The sequence below is a fragment of the Xenopus laevis genome, chromosome 4L (genome assembly GCF_017654675.1).
Source record: "Xenopus laevis strain J_2021 chromosome 4L, Xenopus_laevis_v10.1, whole genome shotgun sequence".
In the NCBI taxonomy this organism is placed as follows: domain Eukaryota; kingdom Metazoa; phylum Chordata; class Amphibia; order Anura; family Pipidae; genus Xenopus; species Xenopus laevis.
The window spans coordinates 96905448-96928486 of NC_054377.1; the positions used below are offsets into that span (position 1 = coordinate 96905448).

The 23039-nt window shown below is 39.2% G+C and overlaps 1 protein-coding gene across 1 annotated transcript in view; it reads right to left on the reverse strand.

Moving 5' to 3' along the window:
* The window catches only part of qsox1.L (quiescin sulfhydryl oxidase 1 L homeolog), a 33562-nt gene extending 12249 nt beyond the window's left edge, over window positions 1-21313 (reverse strand). Inside the window, 5 exon segments of the mRNA NM_001097087.1 lie at window positions 1394-1484; window positions 2709-2805; window positions 3919-3967; window positions 5069-5169; window positions 20984-21313. Coding sequence (NP_001090556.1) covers window positions 1394-1484; window positions 2709-2805; window positions 3919-3967; window positions 5069-5169; window positions 20984-21233 — 588 coding nt within the window. The 5' untranslated portion in view covers window positions 21234-21313.
* Window positions 21314-23039: the final 1726 nt, after the last annotated feature.

Here is a 23039-nt window from a genome sequence, read left to right on the forward strand (position 1 = left end):
GGGCCTGTCTGTACCTGTCTGTGCTGCACCACAGGGCCGTCTGGAGCAGTTAGGTGTTCTGCTGGCATAAAAAACACCAGAAAAAAAAAACACCATGTGTCCCATTACCCTCAGTGCAGGAGTACTCCAAAATTATAGCAAGAGATGGCTAATTAATGAATAGCAAAGGAAAAATACTGTATATTCAGTTCATCCCTTTAAAGGGATACTGTCATGGGAAAACATGTTTTTTTCAAAATGCATTAGTTAATAGTGCTGCTCCAGCAGAATTCTGCACTGAAATCCATTTTTCAAAAGAGCAAACTGATTTTGTTATATTCAATTTTGAAATCTGACATGGGGCTAGACATATTGTCAATTTCCCAGCTGCCCTGTCATGTGACTTGTGCTCTGATAAACTTCAATCACTTTTTACTGCTGTACTGCAAGTTGGAGTGATATCACACCCCCCCAACAGAACAATGGGAAGGTAACGAGATAGCAGCTCCCTAACATAAGATAACAGCTGCCTGGTAGATCTAAGAACAGCACTCAATAGTAAAAGCCAAGTCTCACTGAGACACATTCAGTTACATTAAGTAGGAGAAATAACAGCCTGCCAAAAAGTAATTCCATCCTAAACTGCAGGCACAAGTCACATGATTAGGGCAGCTGGGAAACTGACAATATGTCTAGCCCCATTTCAGATTTCAAAATTAAATATAAAAAAATCTATTTGCTCTTTTGAGAAATGGATTTCAGTGCAGAATTCTACTGGAGCAGCACTATTAACTGATTTGTTTTGGAAAAAACATATTTTCCCATGACAGTATCCCTTTAAGCTACATGCATCGAATTCTCATTCTGCATGGTGATATTAGCATTAATTCATATACACAAAATTAGCCACACATCAAAACTCTATTGCTGATAAACCATGCATGATAAAACCATTGTGTTATACAAGTGGAAGAGTACCAGATAGGATTGTGATAAAGCATTTATTGACTACAGTTAACCCTTAAGGTGGCCATACACGGGCAGATAAAGCTGCCGATATCGGTCGTTTGGACCGATTTGACAGCTTATCTGCCCGTGTATGGGGGCTTCCGACGGGTCTTCCCGATCGATATCTGGCCACGATATCGATCGGGAAGGTTGGATTTTTACCCGACCGACCCGTCAGAGCCGCTTGGCGCATCGTAATTCGATCGTTTGGCCATACAGCCGAACGCTCGAATTACCCCCGATATAGCCATGCAGTTTAGTGGCATATCGGGGAAAGATCCGCTCGTTTGGCGATGTCGAGAAAGAGTCTAATTTCTGGAAGATGCATAATTGTGCAATACTATGTATATTATAATATTGACAGCATATCTAGAGACAAAGAAATGTACATGAAAGGTGTACATACCTCTCTTCCTATGTACATTGAAGCTTCCTCAAATATCAGTGCCAAGTAATCTTCTTGGTGTGTTATGAAGAACTGTTCAACTTCATATGCGCTAAAAGAGATCAGATAAGTACTGTCTTATTTAACTGTCCCCCAAAACACTTTTGGGATACAGGCAAACTCTTTAACAATAAAGCGCAGCTTTAGATATTTAATAGCTGTGGCCAGAATGTTTGTTGAACAAATCATTGGTGTTCAGTGTTTACCTGCAGTAACAGATGCCCTGTTTTCCTGCATCCCTCTACGCTGCTTTACACGTGTGATTATTTACAATGTTTCTAGAGCAGCATGGGACATGCATGATGCGCGGGGGGGGGGAGTTGGCACATGCACAATAGCAATATGCAGCAGGAGGAAATGACAAAATCTAGAATGGCAACCTCAATGCAGAGAGAAGAGTAGTGTTTTCAATTTGAATTGCAGAAAGAGTCCGCTTTAACAAAAATGAATATAGTGGTTCAGTCTGCAATCATGAGAGCAATCATCTGCCTTTCCTTCTCCTTTAAGACCTATAGCTAAATGATACTATGTCATAAAGTAATCAAATTTAGTTTAGTTTAGTTTAGTTTAGGTGGGTCTGGGAATGGAAGTAATCTGGAATTGTTGCTCAATTACATATTTTATCAGTATAAAAACAGGAAATCAAATACATTGTACTTGATAAATCAAATGCTATGTACTTAATGATGTTACCATCAGAGCATGGGCTGTGACATTATAGACATATAAACATGATATAAGACATACAGGAGAACAGTCTAGACTAGTATTATTTACATAAAGGATAAGAGATGATGACTATGGTGTGGGTACAATTTCTTATGACATACTGTACATATAGCCAACCGGGCAGGGATGAAGCCTATGTCCAGTGACACCAGATTTGCATATATTTGAGCATCTCTTCTTTTTTATCCAGTATAGTTCTTTCCATTAGTTGTATCTTTTTTGAGGGGCCACCAGAAAGTGTGTTCCATGCCATGAATTTATTCAGAGTCCATTTTATTAATGTGTTACTTATATTAGCTCGGAACTGAAATACAGCAAGAGTTATCTAAATTCCCAAGTAGGTTCATTTTTTTAGCTTGTTGTAGAGGATAAGACAGCAGGGATTCCCTCCTCATCAACCAAAATTAGCTGACTTAGATGTACTTGTCTCAGGACTAGAGACTAAGCCAAAGGTTTGCATGAGTTTAACCAATGCCTCTAGCGATGGACATCTATCACCCAAGTAAACCAAGGTAACATCTGATGTTTTTATGTTGTTGTTATTTACCTGATTGGCTCCAAAGGGGGGCATGCAGGGGGTCTAGAATCCTTTTGTTCCTCTAGTCTTTTAATGATGGTTTCCCTCAGCGCCTGGATAGTATGATCTGCCGAGATATGATGTCAGATACGAGGTCAGGCTCAATGAAAAATAGCTATACGAGAGAGATATTAGAATGCACTACTATCATAATAACATAATATTTGCTTAATGTATACTTACACTGCATTTATATACAATGTTATGCACTTATTTTTGTATGGGTAATTATTTTATTTTGAAAAAATGCCCTTTTTTTATTTGGTTTAGTTTATTGGGACCACATAGATCATAACAATTCATAAGCAAAGCATGGAAAAAGTGGTTACTTCCACAACTTTGCGTTCCGGGGGCACGGGGGAGCACAGTTATGCTCTCTGTGCTTGAAGAGACGAAATTCTACTTTAAAAATGGGAATTTCTGTCCTTAAAGTAACTAACAGCTGCTTTTTGCTGCCACTGGTAAACTGTAGTGTGCTGTCACCTAAGGCAAGTTTCTCTTTCCTCATAGCAGGAGTGTCTCTGGGTACCTCCTAAGACTTTGCACATAGTGTGGCCTTTATTTGCTGGTGTTCCTTAAATATTTGAAATCGGATGAGAGGGTTGTTTTAATATATTGTGAATGCCAGACCCTTTTCTAAAACTGTATTCTCTGCAGGGAACCTGTGCCCAATAAAACAGGTTCCATTACTAGTAATCTATCACAATGTGTGAATTTATTTTATAGAAATATGTAAAAGAACATGGTGGTTCCCAATGTGTTAGACGCACCTCTGTGAACATGATCACTAAACTTATACCCGAGGTTTGGGCTTCTCTCTGCTGAAAAGTGAACTGGCCTGCAGTGTTGCTCCTATCACACTGCTCCACCATCTTCAGTGATGTCCCAGAGAGCCTCTGTGCTGTCGGGTTAGTGTGAATGCACAGTAGAGTAAACATCTTTGAGTTTATCAGTCTTTACTTATCTGTGAACATGTGCTGTCCAGGACACCTGAAGACATTGGCAGTGAGAATATCACCCTGGGAGATCTAAGATAAGTGATAATTTTCACTGAGGGGGTGTCTAACACATTGGAACCTCCAGTGAATTACCCTTGACTTCTCCTGTAAGAACACACACAATTGATACCTCTAAAATGAACTAAAAACAGAATTGCAACAAGAGATTGCTGCTTACATACCTTTCTCTTCGACACCTTCTGAAATTTCTTTTGTAAAGGGTTTGAAGGACTAGAGAAAAAAATAACAACATACGTTACACGAGGAGCTAAACCCAGGGGTCACGAGGGACTAGCAAGGGAAAAACAATTACTGTGAACTGGGTTGACCTAAAAAACAAAATTTGGTTAAGGTACATTTAAACTGTGAACTTTAGGCGAGTGGTGGATGTCTGCACATATTTCTCAGTTCCTGCCTTCTGTGACATGAAAGGTAGATTTGGGCACTTTTTGTTTTAAATTTTTTTTATTCTGCTCTTCATATCCATTAAACATGTCCAGGTAAAAAAAATTGCAAGACAGCTAAATGCACAGCTTAGAGTATTATCCTCAAGGACAACATTGCTTTCTGTGCTGTAGGTAAGACAAGAGAGACAAACTGTCATCAAAACGCATCTATTCTAGAGTCATCAATTTGGGTTTCGTTCATGTTTACATGTTTTTTAAATATATTTAAGGTATGAAGATCCAAATTACGGAAAGATCCGTTATCCAGAAGACGCCCGGATCCAGAGCATTTTGAATAATAGATCCTATACATGGAATTGGTGCACGCCTGCAATTCACATTTAGGATCTTTTTTATACCTAATGATATGTAAGAGATAAGAAGTTGCAAAGTGAAAGCTTTGGGTGATTTTAAGAATTTTCATAAATTTTATTAGCACATTCAAGACATTTTGGATTTTTGTGCATAAAATAAAATGTATTTATGGTATATATGCATAGGTCTTGAAAAACAGAAATATCTCGTTTTTTTTGGTATTTAGAGCTCTAAATCTTATCCCACAAATGGCATTACACAAAAACTTGGGCTGATTTAGAAAGCTCCTAGGTAAACTAATAGTCTCCCCAAGGAAATACACCTTAAGTTAGAGAATACAAAATGTTCAAAAAACGTCAGGCACGTGAAATGCTGGCACGTAAAGGGTTACAACAGTCTAAATTTCCAGCCCCATTTAAAATGAATGGAACAATGTAATTCACAATTGAGTGGGAGGGGTTTTTTCGGGGGAAAAACATGACTGTTAATATATCCTGTTGCCTTTTTTACTTATATAAATTGGTGAACAAATAAACGCACTATTTGCATGAAACGGTAAGGAGTTGGTTACCTTTACAGTAGGATATCCTTTAACTCCAAATTCAGTACATGTATCAGAGTTGGATGCCTCAGCACAGTCGATCACCCCCAAATAAACCACTGGTCTCCAGTCTAGCAAATAAATACACATATAAAATAGTTAGTTACTCTCAGATCATGCAATTTTTGGAATAAATTATTCATTCAATAATCTGTATAGTTCCCTTAAAGGAAAATGTAAGAGACCATATATGGGTGAGGAAAACAAGAGAAACTGTTAATAACAATACCAGTAATTAAGTATACCAAAATAGCAAAGTGTATGTAAAGAAATGTGCTAAAAGAAGTCACGCCAAAGCTAGGCAATAGTCTGAATGGATATAAACACTAGGCACCAAAATGGTTTTAGCCAATGCTACTGGTGAGGGACACATTTCTTAGCATGATTTAGGCACACTCCTCCCAAGCAGATGTTTTCTCTCTTTTTCAAAGCATCCCCTGGCTGATGATTTACAAATATAGGTGCTAAAGTATAATTGCCAATAGAAACCAATCAGCAATTAGTTACAGTCTATTTAGAAAATTAATAAAAAGACCTGACTGGTTACTACTGACACCTGCACTTTAATTGTAGCTGTAAATTACCACTCCAATATACAAAACAATAATAATCCAGGCCAAGCCCACAAGAAATATCACTACAGCAATGGGATCCATTATCCGGAAACCCATTATCCAGCAAGTTCTGAATTATGGGAAGGCCACCTCCCATATAATCAAATAATTTCTAAAAATGATTTCCTTTTTCTCTGTATTAATAAAACAGTACCTTGTACTTGATCATAACTAAGATATAAGTAATCCTTATTGGAGACAAAACAATCATGTTGGGTTTATTTAATATTTACATTACTGTATCTTTTAAGGTACGGAGATCCAAATTACAGAAAGATCCCTCATCCAGAAACCCCTTGGTCCTGAGCATTCTGGATAGCCGGTCCCATACCTGTACCAGAGTTTCTACAGTTACGGATATCTTTAAAATGACTATATTTTTACATTAACACTACTATAAAAACTGTATAAGGAGTCACTGGTTAGTATAAAAAGTATAAAAACAATAATTTACATTTTGTATTGTCCCAGAGACCAATCTCAACCCAACCAAACATAAAAAGAACAGTAAGAGGCCCAACTGGACACAGTTCTCCTCTGCTATTGACAACCTAAAAACTGATGAATTTTCTTATAGAAGGTGCACACATAATGTGACTGGGTTCCGCAAACTGTAGCTAACTTCTTTATTGATGGGATAGTGTTTTGGATCCCACCCCTTCTGATATAATCTTTGATGTCAGCTAAAGGACAGGTGGGGCTGGGGGTCTTTAAGTCCCTTCTCAACCACAGGCCAGGTAAATCCTCTAAAGGCCTCCATACAGGAGCAGATATAAACTGCCGAAAGATTAAGTCTGCAGCTTATTGGGCAGTGTATGGGACCTTCAGATGGGCTTCCCTGCTTGATAAGTTGTCTGAAAGTTGGATAGATGTCGATCAGGCAGGTTTACAAAAACCCCTCAGATTGAGGACTGCCCGTATTCTAGTTGTGATGATCCGATCCTTGGGCCCTAGGGCCCACGATCGGATCAGCCCAAGGTGGGCATATCGGGGAGAGATCTGGAAAACAGCACACATTCAAGCTGCTCTGGGCTGCTGAACAAATGCTAAGCTAACCATCACTCTTGGTAGCAACTATTGCAAAAGCATATAAATAAAAACTGCCATTCTAGGACTATTATAAGGGCTTTTCAGATCTGCAAGAGTTAAATACTTGGTTGCTGGGTGTCCCCTAGTGGAAAAAAGGCAGATATTCAGTACAAAATGTCATTTGTCACTCATAGGGCAGCACAGCTTACAATGGCACTGAAAGGATTAGCTACAAATATGAAATTCCTTCATAAACAATAAGACTCTGATTCATCTCGTCATCAGTCTGCTCACAGCTTGCCAACAACACTTGGCATATTGTCTTAATGACAGCTGAGACACATGGAAATTTGCTCACTTTCCTTTTTCTTTCCATTGTGTGAATGTAAAATGATTATTCAGTCCTTTCCAACCTGCTGTATATAATACAATTGTAAGATTTTTCCTGTAGGTATTAACGTCATGCTGACGCTCGATCCTTGCACTGGATAGCTGGATCAATTCCACATGCAAATGTGTACATGTGATGAGCTGGGCTCAGGCTTGGTTTTGTAAAGGTAAGTGAAAAGGTAATTTTTTAGTTTTAGTTAACACTATTGGTAGTGGCATGTTTCAATCATCACTGCACTTTGGGGGTTATTTATCAATGGCAAGTTGTCTTTTCTGAATTTTTGGGTTAAAAAAAAAACCTTGAAAATTGCGTTTTCCCCCCAAAAACTTAGAATTTTTCAAGATTTATTATAACCTGAAGCTGAAATTAGCTCAAATTGGAAAATACACCATCTAAAACCTGTAGAATTCAATGGCAGTGGTCCCTTGATCATTAGAAGATGTTAATAGCCTTTTGTGAGAGAGTTTTTTCGGTGGTGCTCAAAAACTCGATCAATTCAAGATTTTTTCTGCCAAAAACGTTATCGATTTGAGTATTCGCTTTTTTTACGTTTAGTTACATGAGTTGTGAGTTCATTCCAGGTCTAAAAAAGCTCACAAAACTCTAAAATTCGACCTTTGATAAATAAACCCCTTTATATCAGCAGTTGTGCTCATGTATTTTCTGATTGTGAAACTCTAGCTAATGAAATAAGGCTACAAGTTAGTTGACACAAGGCATATGGCAGCTCGCAGGATTGCTTGCATATCAGCAGCAAAGAAATATGCTGTGACTCTTCACTGGAAGACAAGCCCTTGTTACAAAAGATCTATTGACTGAAGCGACTTGAGATTGAATGGGATGAGGATTTGTTGTCTCTGGGATGTTATTACAATTGAGAAATAGGTCAGCAAATTATTTTGTTGCAGCTCATTACAACTGATTAAACATGTTTTTAAAAACATACAACTCCCAGATATAATGGTTTTATTTGTAGCTTATAAACAGTGACAGAAAAATACATCCGCACACATCAAAAGCAAAAAGGTAACTAAAGAGGCAAAATATTGCTTTAACACAATAAAACTTGGCAGTGTCTGCACCTGCCATTCCTCCTACATCTTCAATACGGTATTTAGGGCAAGTACTTTTTGCATAATGGTTGGAAACATTAATTGTTCTTTGTCAGTGCATTGCTGTAACAATAACAGAATTAACACATGACACTAGAAGGATTTCCACAATTGTATGAATGCTCAATGTTTCTGGTGATATTTTGTGTCTATACCATACAAGTATTGCTCTTAAATGAGCCATATTGTGGCATAACTACTATAAATGATCACGCATAGCGATACGCCCTAGGGCTGAAATTAAACATGTCCAAACCCAGGAGCCTCTTCCCTGGTTCTCCTATTTCCAGCTTAGACAGGCCACCACTACCCAATTTCAAGGCAACGCCATGGATCTCACAACCTCTAAAATAGAAGCAGCCCTTAGAGCCCCCACCGCCAAAAAACTTGTCACCAGGCTGTACTCGCTTCTCCTAGCTACTATTAAACCTCCATTTCATGCAGCGGGTGCAGCCTGGAGCAGAGACATTCCGGGGCTAGAGGACGAAGATTGGGAAGAGGCGACTGCTAGGGCCTATGACTACCTCGTCTCAACCAGAGATAGACTAATCCAGTTCAAGATCCTACATAGACTCCACTTAACCCCAAATAGGCTGTTCCGTATGAACCGACGGGACTCACCACAGTGTCCTAAGTGTAGGGCCTCAGAGGCATCTTATCTACATCTTGTCTGGTTATGCCCCCGAATCCAAGCCTTCTGGTCTCAGGTTCTCAACTATATCCAGGATAAAATTGCACTGCCTCAATTATTAACTCCTCAGGTATGGATTCTCGGTGTAATAGATGAGGTCACCCCTAGGGCGGCCATGAGAATACTCTTTCGTACATTACTGTTCTATGCCAGGAAATGTATCCTCCTGAATTGGATGTCCCCCCTCTCCCCCACAGTTAATGGCTGGTTGAACTTGATTAAAGAAACACTCCCCCTAATACAACTCACCTACACTGCAAGAGGATGTCCCCAGAAGTATGATCTAGTGTGGCGAGATTGGCTAGAAGCCATAGAGGAGCCATAGGATATAGGGGGATAAGCTAACAGTGACAGAACTAGCTGCACCACCTATTCAAGGGATTTAGGACTAACAGAATCAGAACCTTTCTGAAATAGAGTGTATACAAATGTACAGGACTCAAATGTATTAAATATGTAAGCTGTGCTATAATGTTTGTAAGAAGATGGAACCGCAAACCATATAATGTTTGTTTATTTGTTGTTATAAAATGCAAAATAAAAACCTTTTAAAAAAATAAATGATCACGCATAATATTCATAGTTAGAATAATGCATAGAAAATAAGTAGAACATATAACTACAGTTGAATTGTGTATGCAAGTCTTAAAAGACAAGGAAAGGCTAAATCCTCTGATTGCCAATGACCCAAAAAGGAAACCAAAAGAACACCAAGTTTCAGGTGCTGTATATAGAGCGCAGGGAATAAACAACAGGAAAGGGCTGTTTTTTAAGCAGAAAAGTAAATGCTCACGTTAATTTCAGGTACCTCTTGTAATCAGATCCTACAAAGCTCTGGTAATTATAATAATAGCAAAGATATGCAACTGGCTATCTCCCCGATAACCTCCCTATACTAGATTTCTAAGCACATGGGATGCTGGGAGTTAATGTTCAGAAACACTATTATCCTCTATTTAAGTAGTGCTGCCGTGTTATGAAATGCAGAAATGATTTATTGATTGATTTAATGTTTACATGATTTGTAATGATACGTAAGGTATGAAAATCCACATTACAGAAAGACCCTCTATCCAGAATACCCCAGGTCCCAAGCATTCTGGATAACAGGTCCCATACCTGTACAGAGAGAACAAACAAACGTCTTGCAGATAGCGGCTATCTCAGAAACAAACCCCCAATGCTGCAAGCAATACTAACCACTGAGCCAACTGTGCTGCCCATCTGAAGGCTCCTTTTTTTAACCTTAGTGGATGCCCAACATAGTCATCGGATTTTTGTCAGTATTAGTGATGACCAATTTCAATGTGATACTTTGGAAGTACAACCTTGAGCCCAACAGATGTTACAGAGCAAAAGCTTGCAAGTGTCAGGTAGGATATATTAATGAACAGGGAAAATATATTTTTCTTTTTGTGTAAAGTAAACCCTTACATGCAGGCCTGGACTGGCAATCTGTGGGTTCTGGCAAATGCCAGAGGGGCTGCTGTAAGTTGCCATAGACAGTCACTATATATTGGGCCGGTGGGAGGCTGTTTGTGCTGCTGTGTGCTCTGTTTGGGCATCTGTGTACCTGAAATGCCAGGGTCTAGTTTGAATCTCAGTCCAGCCCTGCTTACATGGCCAACAACAAAACAGATTTTGTAATGGGACACTGAAGCCAGACTTGGGAAGCTAGTGCTACATGAGAGAATGCCATAGTGTATAGGTAAATAAAAGGGAACAGACAGCACTGGAGGGAAAGTGGCAAGCATCCATAACTCCCGCAGAGCTCTCCTACTGACAATATATGAGCTGGCACATTGCACTGTGGGAGGTTACACACAATGGACTTCCCACTATTCAGTGCACATGGAGCAAAACCACTAAACTGCCTGACTGACACAAATATTTGCTGGGAAAAATTGTTCTTTATGAGAGTAGGTTCCAAAGGAACAATATGCAACTTTATCTCCTCCTCGATTTAATTTCAGCTAGAACACCATAGAAGCTCATTAATGAAAGGATAATAGGAGGTACTTAGCTAGCAAGACAGCTAATAAGTGATCTACCCCGTTTTGTTGCTGGTTTTATTTTTCCCTTAAACTATAAATAACGTTGAAATTGTTACACTAAAAAAAGGCTGTATTATGTCAATATTCTATCATGTGTACATGTTTCTGATGGATGATGTATTGTATGAAACAATAAAAAAAATTAGATAGTAGAGCTTGTTATCCCTCTTCCCAGAGACGGACTGAGCAAAATCAGGTGCAGCCTTTGCTCCCCCTTTATAATACCTGAAGAATTTTTGATATCAGTGATCTTTTTGAACACAAATGTTTAGTTACTGGGGACCCAATAAAACTGAATAATTTAGCACTCACTAACACGTTTAGGGGGTTATTTATTAAAACCAAATTTATCTCATAATTTTAAAAAAAAAAGCTTGAGCAAACTCCCATGCCTTATTTTAGCTTGTTTATTTTATCAGATTGTGAAAAAAACTTGAGTGAAAACCCAAATCGCTCAAATTTTTTTGGCTTTTTCCCCGAATCGATTTTTTTTCAAGGTTTTGCCCTATAACCCTGAAAAAGTAAAATTTTTGGGTTAATCCCAGCGCAGACCACGATTACTTCAAATTGGGATTGGTGCCCCTCCCATTGACTTATACAGGACCTTGACAGGTCTGAGATGGCGGATTTTCAGATATGGACTTTTTGCAGCATCGGTGTAGAATAAATCTCGAGAAATTTGAGGTTTAATACATAACCCCCTTAATTGTTCCAAGGGTATCCACTGATGTTTTGTTCTGGGTATACAGGTATGGGATCAGATATCCAAATTGCTCAGGACCTGGGGTTTTCCTTTCTGTAATTTGGGTCTCCATACCTGAAGTCTACTAAAAATTATTTAAAATTAAATAAACCCAATAATCTTTTTTTGCCATCTAAGATATAATTGATTAATGATATCTTTGTTGGGATAAAGTACAAGTTATTTTTTCATTGTTACAGTGAAAAAGGATTTTTTTAAAAATTTTACTTATTTGATTAAAATGGAGTCTATGAGAGATGGCCTTCCCGTAATTCAGAGCTTTCTGAATAACGGGTTTCAGGATAACAGATTCCATACTGTACCTGTACTATAATTTTATACTAGCACTTTCTCAATTTTAATTCACATGGCTTTTATGTATGTGCAATCTGATTTTTTTGCATGTGTTCATTTGTATGTATTTTCAACTATGGAAAATAGAGAGGTTGAATTGTTGCTTCTCTTACAAGACACAATGCACCTACTATTTGAAAAAGAAAAAAAGGTTATCAGAAGCAGTCTTCCATGACCATACCCCACTGACAGCAAACTATGGTCTCTGCCTGCAGAATCATGCCCCAGCAGAACAGAAAGGTTAGAAACACAGAAGTGCTGAAAATGTCAGCAGAAATGGTTATACCCTCTAGGTATTTTAAACTAGGACAAACAAATGGTAACAGTTATTGGCTAAACTTCTAAATTATGCATGAGACAAATACACAAAGAAGATCAAAAATTATAATGGCCCCTGTCTGGTTTTGAACAGGTCAGTCACGTTTTATGCGGGCTCTCCAGTTCAAAATTGCCAGCCTGGATTTCAGAAACAGAACTCCTGTACTCTCCCCTGATTGGCCAAATTGTGCATCAATCACAGGCCAGCGCATCATAGCCCTGATCCTGAGGTCTCTGACCGCCCCCTAAATAACAATGGCCTCCGGATGTCACCAGCTCCATCCCTGATGTCACCTGCTCGCTCCCATGTCCAGTCCACCAAAGGCAGCAACCAAAATAGCCCTTTAAAATAGAAATAATCTTTATCATCAGGGCTGGCAGAAATGTAAAATCAATTCCTTTTTAAAAGAAAACCATACCTTTACAATGAATATATAACTAACGGATGATTATCATAACAAATTACCTACTACAAATCTTTTACATCTTTTACTGTGAGCCACCATTTTGTGATGGTCTGTGTGCTCTGTCAGAGATCAGCTGAGAAACATTGCATACTCTTAAGGGGCTTATTTATTATGCTGTGTAAAACTAAATTTGCAGAAAAAACGTTGTAAAAAGCTGTGTAAAATAAATGGCAAATTTATTAAAGTGTGTGTAATTTTATGCCATGCAAACATCAGATTTGCCGCCGTTATTTTACATTGCTTCTGGCGGAAGTCACTTTAAGGAAAAACACCTAAACATTTTAGGACATTTTTTACACTATGAAGCTAGATGATGTGTGGTGTATTATACTGTTGTTTTTACACAGCATAATTATTATTCCCCTAACTGTAACAAAAAAGAGTATAAAAGATGGAGCTCCGTCCATTCATTGGCTTATATAATCTAACATGTATGTATGCCCTTGGTTTGTGTATGAACACAGTGAATCATATGAGCCAGGGGGTGGCTCCTAGTACTTCTTCTATTTTGGATTATAAGTGGCACATACTAATAGAAAAGTGTTTTGTCTGACACTGACCTATGTACAAAATACACCAGGTGCCTTTTTATTTACAGAAACATTATGGTTCCACTAATAAAAGAGTAAATACCTCAACACTCTTTAGATGTCTACATGTTCCTACTGTCTTAGTACACATATATTTATAATTCTAAATCCAACTATGCCTGGTGGAGTATGAGAAATACATGACAGCTACAAATGTGGCAGCAGTCATACATATGTGATGAGAAGGCAGGGGCCTCCTTACCACATGGTACTTAACGGGCACCTGTTGCCAAAAAATATTAACATGTTAACATTTGTTTTTTTTTAAAAAAATTGCCCCCGCCAGCGCTAGGCCACCCGCACTGGGAGGGAGCTTCCGGGGTTTGGGCTCACCGCATGGACATAATGAGTGAGAAGTGCATTATTAGCATGTGCTATGACCAATATGGCCACTTGCACCAGGAGCTCCCTAGTGCTGACAGAGGGTATTTTTTTTTTTAAAAAAAAAAAAAAAGGTACTGTTACCCCCAACCGGAGTGCAGGTTCTATTAGCCCGCACCTGTGGTTGGAGATATTTTTTGGTAACAGGTTCCCTTTAAGATCTGTGTCCTTATATAAGCTCTTCGTACTTTGTGAATATTAATTGTATTTATTATGTTACTTATCCTTGTGGTGTTTGTGCAGATGGCCTGTAGATGTTGTGTAATGGCTGCATGATAATAAAGCACTGTTATACTCTACTCATCCTCGGCTACCCAAAACATAACAATCCTCCCTGTGTGTGCTTTTATGTATTGTACTTTAACATTTTGTACAGTGCTGCAGGCCCTTATAACACTTTACAAATAAAGTTATGCATACATACAAACAGACACGTATGCAAACTGCTTGCTAGCTATCTGACCCTGCCTGTGTCCGGATTTACTCTCCCATACTCAGCCTGTGCCTAAACAGTTTCAAATTTCAAGCAGTCAGTGCGGGTCCCACATTTCACTTCCCAAACTAGGATGTACATTCCTCTATGATGCAAAAGGATCTTCCAAGAAACCGGCCTACTCTGTTTACTTTACTCTCCCTTCTTAGTTAAATATTTCATTGCATGAAACCATTTTTTCTATACAATCTATTAGATTTATTAGGCATCACAAATTAAATAAGCAATTTATGCACAATTTAGTATGAAAGGAGCTCACCACATACTTAGATCAGACCCGTCCACGGGTATCCTGTGTCCGATAACCCAAATAAATATGTAGAACTGTAGTGTAGATGTGGAACAGATCCAAGGCGGCAGTCAAACTGCAAAAAATCCATTTATTGGGGAGTGTACAACATGTTTCGGGACAAGCCCTTTATCAAGTGATACTTGATAAAGGGCTTGTCCCGAAACATGTTGTACACTCCCCAATAAATGGATTTTTTGCAGTTTGACTGCCGCCTTGGATCTGTTCCACATCTACACTACAGTTCTACATATTAAATAAGCAATTGTTTTAGAATTGTTAAACCCAGTTTGAAATTTGCATCAGGGATTAATGAGTTGACTGCGGGGTTAGTGCTCAGCGCTTACTGTTAATTTGTACTAACACTCCAGTTAAACAATTGACTGCTTTATGCAGCTGACCACATTCTGACAAAATGATACACATATCTTTTTGAAAAGCTATTTATTTGTTAGAACCCATTCCTGACAGTCTGTCCTACTGAAGTTTGCTTATTGCGCAATAATGGCAAGCAAATATTGCACAGTAGTGTTAACACTGTGGCAAATACGGTGTATTCTCATCCAAGAAAAAAGTGCCAAAAAAACTACCACTGCTGTCTCTTATTCACTTAGATATGAAATGTTGGACAGCACTGGTACTTGCGCTTTTCAGCCTAAAAACACGCAAGTAAAAACAGCACTATAAGGGCTGTCAAATATTTCACATTTAGGTGAATCAGAGGCAGCAGTGGCATTTCTGTGAACTTCAACCTGTGTAAACACAACCTGGCTGGGGGCGTTTTTATCAAATAGCTCAGTTCCCCAGAGGGCACCTCACCAGCTTAAAGTGAACTTGTTTAGGATTCTTAGGGATTTGGAGTTTGCTCTGTTTTCAGCCTGTGTTAAAATTTCCCCAAAAAATCTAATACCAGTGCATACAGAGCTGTACAAAATTATTAGGTGAAATGTGACAAGCTCTATATTCATCCATGAGTAAATATGACCCGTTGTGTACCATCAGCTACCGATGGTAATCAAGAAAAATTAATCTTTGTAACCACTGGTTCCACCCTTCATAAACACATAAAAAAAAAGCAAAATTAGGCCCAGCCTCTTCACCCAAAGCACGCATTTGATATTCAAAAAACAGAAAGGAGACTGGAATCCCCTGAAATTCCTTGTTACAGCATTTATTGTTGTAACTTTCAAGTAGTTACCCAATATATACCGATGGAATAATTGACTATTTGAAGGCCAAACGATTGGTGTTACACTGCAAGCCCCTGAAAACCTCTGTTCCCACTGTTTCAATTTCTAGATTTTTGACAAGTTGATGTTTATAATAAAATAGTGACATAGTAAGTTAGGTTGAAAAAAGACACACGTCCATCTGGATCAACTGTTTCACTGGATTGACTTGTACTATGAGCTATCTTCCACAACCCTGTATTAACTCACTTTCTAAAAAACACATAGTAGTTATCAACACATAGTAGTGCCAACCACTCCATGGCCTCTACCTTTCATATCTGTACTTGTATGCCAGTAGCCTCTGCTGTGACAGAACTTGGTAGTTGTGGCCAGTGCTCATGCGTAAGCACAAATATGACACATTTCATTAAAAGAGCAAGGAAAAGTCCCCTCTAATTCCTTGTAGGTACCTGCCTAGGTTGGTGGCTTTAGGGGGCAGCCTTCAGATTCATATATATTATAGGGGAATGATGATGGCTCAGCGGCTGTTGTCTTGCAGTGCGAGGTCAGTTCCAGCCACGACAATATCTGTACACATATGTATAGTCTCCTTGTATCTGCGTTTCCTCACATGCTACAAAATATACAGGCAGGTTAGAAGGACTCCGATAAAATCAGCTCTGCCATGTGTAAATCTTATAGTGACCTTAGATTGTAAGCTCCATTGGGGCAGTGACTAATTTATATTCACTGTACAGCTCTGTGGAATTGTGTTGATGCGATCAAAATAAATATATTAAAAAGAAATTCTTAAAAAAGAATTCCAAAAAGTGCCACTAAATCCAGCCGTAGGGCTGAGAGGCAAAGTACCCCGGCTCTTTAGCAATTGGCGCAAACAGACTAAATAGTTAATGGGATAACACGTCCTTCCACACTTAGCAAAATCTGTGGTGAGTAGATCTGATTAAGTGTGTGTGCACACAATGCTTTCTGTGCATTACAGAATTAATTATTTGTTTTTCTCACATCAATGACAAAACACTAGGTAAGGCATCAGTGAGCCAGAACAGAAAGATAAGCAGTACCAGGGGAAATCAAAGTGCAAAAACTACATTTAAGAAATTGTATACCTGCCCCATGCTTGGGCACACAATAATTGGTATGAGGTTATTCTATGGCTTTTGTTGCCCTTTGAAGAGGAAGTTCACCTGCAGAATATGTATTTATTTATTTGGCTTGTTTATTTTAATAAACTATTTCTTCCACCAGAGCAAAATAATACTGTCACTGTCAGCCATGCTGTAGCATAAGTATGAACATATTTAGAGAATGCATTAAAGCTATGACCCATTTGGAGTGCATCATGAGTCAAGGCCATGCAATGGTTGCAGACCTGCATCACAGTTGTGAATATTATGAATAGTATTTTGGCTCTGCAGCACCAATTGAATATGTGCCACGACAATAGCAGCACTGTTTATCCACCTAGAACAATTTAGCATTGGTAGTTGCTCACAAATATCAAACTATATATTGCATACATATTGAACTACTTGTATACTCAGCACCATATATTAAAAGTACATATTCATAGAATGGCCTGGAAACAATAATGGTACCTAAATATATACTTTACATAGTTAACCTTTGGTAAACCATTACCAAAACGCTAGGATGTAACCATTTCATTTGCATGCTGCAAGTAAAATCTAATTTTTTTCTACTCATGTGTTTATTGGGGATACTGGATAAGGCTGTTGGGAATCCTTCTGGATTCTCCAGTCTGATCTACAATAAATCTTCCCCAGCATGGGAGACAAAACATCTGGAAGTAGTCATCTGTAGGCCAATCACCATACACCAATTGCCATCCCCTGATGTCACATTTCTCACCCTTACATCACTTGTTTTGCCCTGTGACATCAACAACCTGCCCCTGTTACGTCACAGCCCACCTCCTTGCCCAGAGTTCCAGCAGGCACAATGTGGCAACCCACAGCCATCTGACACAATGCCTAATGGAAGGGAACACTGTATGCTGCATTTGAAAGACAAAATAAAATCTGATTGTGTGTGGACGACTTTTTCTGACTGAAATACATTGACTGTCGTATGAAGAAACAAACAAAACCCACCATCTCATTTTATCTGATCTGTTTCACATTACAGCAGGGAGGATCAGATTATATAGCCTCCCTCAGAATCTTGTGTTGTTGAATGACAAGATTTTGTGGGTCAGATAAAATCCAATGCAGTTCAGCCCTAAAAAGTAACCAGGATGGTTTGTAGACAGTATTCTGCTCAAGATCTTCCAACTACCAGCTGAAGATCCTGATCTACCTTTTGGGCACTTGTGGTATATTTAATACAAGATGACCTTTACTGAAAGTCAGGTTATTTTCCCTTGTAATTAAATTGCACAAATTCTCATTCTGTACTGGTTATTAGATCAGGCAAAGCTTTGTTCATGTGGCAAAGGAATCAGAGAAAGGTCTGTACTGTAATAAGGTTCAAATTCAGTATGTAAGCCTTGAAAGTACAGGAATAGGATCTATTATCCAGAATACTTGGGACCTGGGGTTTTACCATAATTCATTTAAACATTAAATAAACCCAATAGGATTTGCCAACAATATGGATCAATGCAGCTTATTTACCACCAAGTATAAAGTACTGTTTTATTACTACAGAGAAAAAGGAAATAATTTTTAAAAATTAAAATGATTTCCTTAAAATGGACTCTACGAGAGTCCCATAATTCAAAGCTTTCTGCTTATTAGGTTCCCAAATAAGGGATCCCATACCTGTTTATGGTCCATTCCATACTCCTATTTATCTAGATTTACAGCACATTTCTGTAACTCCTCTGCTGAATAAACAATATACATGAGTAACTTGTTCCATTCCACGTGTGCTCTCCTGTAAAGGAATACAGCATTTGTCTGTCACAAAAACTCTTCAACAATTGCTGTACATAATGCTGACAGCAATCACCATCATACAATGGCATTCCTGTAAAACATTACATTCTCCATAAAAAACTATAAACCATTGAATATGTATACCAGTGATGTGTGGGTAATTGACACTGAAAACCTGAGGTGACTTGCAGGTTTACTCCCCGTTGAGTGGGTTTGGGTTGAAAATTTGGGTCTAGGTGTGTGCAGCAGTCTGTGTGACTGCTGCACACACTTAAAAAAAGGGTTAATGTCCTGGTGCTAACAGGAAGAATGTATACAAGTTAAAGAAAAGCTGTTGCACTTTAGGGACTTCTTGCATATAAAAAACTTTTATTTAGATCATATATATATATATATATATATATATACTGAACTAAACAAATTAACCCAGCACTATCATTATACAACTTTAAGGAACAATTGGATTAAAGAGAACTTATCTGAATTTGGCAAAAAGAGACACTTTTGGTTACATGGTTTGTACAAAGTATGCATAAGCTGATGCGCCCTGCCAAGGCAGTGTCCATGCATCAGTCCTACCTAAGTGAAAAAGGGTATTTTCTTTGGGAGGAGAAAGACCATACCTGCTTCTCTCTTTATTTGGCATGACCTCTTCCAAAGAAACATTCAGCATTATGGGCTTTTAAGTAATCTGTAGGACTGTGTTTAGAGGGCGGGGGTTGGGAGAGCAAGCATTAAAGGGAAAGCCACTTTCCTTTATAGAATATATATATATATTTATTTAGAAAAAAATAAGATGATTAGTTATTTTGCTTCTATAGCCACTGTTAACTGCTTATGTAAATCCTTCTGGTTATTGCCTGGATCCAGCCAGAAGAATCTAATGGCTTGTCAATCTATACAGACAGATGTCTCTCACTGTATTCCAGCAGTAACATGCCCTGTTTAACATGCAGCCACAGGTAGATGAACATACTGTAGGTCTGTACGTATAGCATAAAAAGTAAAGTTGCTTCTGTAGGAACACGAGTAACCAGGACACTGATGACTGATAACGTATTTGTGTTGTAACTATGGAAGGTAGTGTAGTGAGGCCCCAAGCTCAACTTACTGAATTTCTGGGGGGCCCTAATAGGGGGCACTTATAGGTATGTATGTCACTGGTATAGGCTATGATGAGTTCAATTGCTGGTGGTTGTGCATTTAACCGAACACAGGGCAGTGCAGTCTGTACATGCCCTTAAAGGGATTGTTCCCCTTCAAAACACGTTTTTCAGTTCAGTTGGTATCACAGTTCACCAAAAAGAAAGACTTTTTCCAATTACTTTCTCACTTCTACGTGGGATCATTTTTCTAATATTAAAGTGTAAGTCTAATTTTTCACCTTTCTAAAGTTGCTCTAGGAAGGGGGGCGGTCGCCGACTCTCTAAACTGTTCTAAATTGATACATTGAACGCATGAAACTGGAACGCAGGGGAGCGCAGCTAAAAACGCTTGTCTGTAAGATCCCTAAATGTTGCAAAATTGTAACAGCACAGAATCTGCACCTGGATCACTGAGCTACCAGATTGAAACACCAGAGACCGGGACATTAAATTCTAAAAAAAAAAAAATGGTAAGAAATAAAAAAATGGAAAGCACTTGAAAGAAAGTCTTTTTTTCTGGTGAACAATCTGAAAACAACCCAACTGAAAAAAGTGTTTGGAAGGAGAACCAACTAATGACATTATGTGCCATGGCCAGCACTTCTCTCTTATTTATATTGTAACACCCCACTAAACCGGTCAGCCTTTACAAAAGTACTTTTCAGGTAAAATATAATGGTTATGACTAACCAGTAGCTCACCCAAACAGAGCCTCCTGTAATGCACCAGCCCACATAAGGGCTACCAAATGACCAATCACAGCACATATTTGGCACCCAGGGACTTTTTTCATACCTCTGTTGCTCCCCAACTCATTTGGACCCCAAAACAGAACATTTTATCACACTGCACAATTCAGTCCTAGAAAAATGTCTGCCAAAATATTGCTGGTTTTGAATTGGGAGCATAACCAATAATATAACAGTTCTATCCATCCCCCAACATTCTCACACACACAAGCAGCCTACAGTATGTTTACACAAGCCCAGAGCTCTGAAGGGAAAGTACACATCGCAGCAGCTCTGAGACTCGTGTTATTTAACTACAACCCCCTCAGCTTTTGGCGACAGAGGCTCGCAGTGTAGACACCCCCAGCAAATCAATGGTACGACCCAGGCTCACCCTTGATATCTTCGGCCAGAGCGCTCCATGTTGGTTTAAAATTCTGACAGTGGCCACACCATGAGGCGTAGAATTCTGCCAGCCAAAAACTGCGGGATTCCAACAAATACGATCTGGCCTTTGTGTCAAGAAACACCACGGGCTCATCCGGGGAGTAGAGAGCAGCCTGGGAAGGGGCCACAGAAGTCAGCAGCAGCAGCAGCAGGACAAGCGTCGCGCCACAGATGCACAAGCTGCTGCTGAATCCCATCATCGCAAACTCCCAACTAAACCTGTGCCTGACAGGTGCCTGCGACTCACAGTCAGGGGGTGGAGTCAAAGCGCCACGGCTTCGCCCCCAAAACAAGGACAGTGTGAGGGGAGGAAACAGTTTATCGGGAGAAAAGGCAATGTAAATACAGATTATGGTATGCACTAACAGTGAATAGGAGTGTACCGTCCCATCACTTGTCCTGCATATCACACAGGTAAGCGTAGAGCTTTGGAAATAGCTATCCAATCACAAACTACTAGCAAGTTCCCGCCCATTAATCCCATGAAGTCCATGTGCTGTGCCGGAAGTAGCTGCCGAAGTTGATTCAGCGTTAGGAGCTCGTGCCGTGTAGGGAGGTTTTCGTGCATTTTCCTTGCTCGGTCTCCATTCCCATAGCGGCCTCTGAGAGAACAGGATACATTTGCTAAGGAGATATATATATATATATATATATATATATATATATATATATATATATATATATATTCATGTGACCGTTTGAGTAACAATGTTATTAGTGATATGGCAACAATTGCCATATGAGCGTTATTAGTTCCAGGCACCCAAGGCACGGGCTTCAATCAGTGCGCTCCACCCCGTCCTGCTTTACCACTTCACCATTCATATTGCCCAATGTACCAGCAGCCATTGTGTTGCCTCATGTACCCCCATGATGGCGTCTACTCTGCCAAACCCTAGTTCCGGCCATGAGTGTCATGTAAATGACAGAAGGGATGAGCCCTGCTTAAACGAGCTTACAGTCCTGAGTGGAAAGGGGCAGGGGGAAATAATAATTAGGCATGCACCGAATCCAGGATTCGGTTAGCGATTTTGCCTTTTTTCAGCAGGATTCGGATTTGGCCAAATCCTTCTGCTCAGGCCAACCGAATCCGAATGCTAGTTTGCATATGCAAATTAGGGATGGTAAATCGCGTGACTTTTTGTCACAAAACAAGTAAGTAAAAAATGTTTTCCCTTCCCACTCCTAATTTGCATACTGTTCAGTATTCAGCCGAATCTTTCACAAAAATTCGGGGGTTCGGCCTTATAATAAATTAATAATAATATGTATACATATTGGCACTAATCCTTCTAGAATGTTCAATCTATGGCTGCTGCTCTTCTGGGAAACTTTGCACTGCAACTCCTATATCCCCTGTCCCCTCCCCTTTATTCATGCAAATTTTCTAGGATTGCCACATTTATGCGCCGTGGGGACAGGGCTGTGACATATGTGGCTATGATGCGTGATCGGCCGGTCGTCTCGTCAATTGTAGGAAATCCTGCACGGTTTTCCTAATTTGGAAAATTCAAAAAACAAACTGTCCAGGTCAAAACCGGGCAGGTGGCAACCCTAAAATGTTCATAATCGGGACCAGGCCAATGTGGATTGGTGCATGGGAAATTTAAAATATTATTGTAGCTCCTGCGCATCCTCAGTGTTTTTGAACCAATGTGGGTGTGGTAGGGGAGAATGTCGCCCCCTAAAATCCCTAAATAAAGGTGTAGTTATCCTTTCGGTTAACCAATATTATGATATGGAACCTCCTGTTAGTAGCAACATACCAACTGGTCTTAATTTTTCATATTTTATAGGTTTTGAATTAGTTTCATTCCTCTTCTGACTCTTTCTAGTTTTCATATGGGAGGTCACTGGCCCTGGCACCCCATTGGCTACAATTTAATTATTGCATGATTGTTTTATTTATAAAAATCTGATTTTAAAATGATGCATAAAAATCCTGTTCCAGTACTGAATGGCCAGACACATATGCAGGAGTGGAACCAAACTGTATTTTTCTC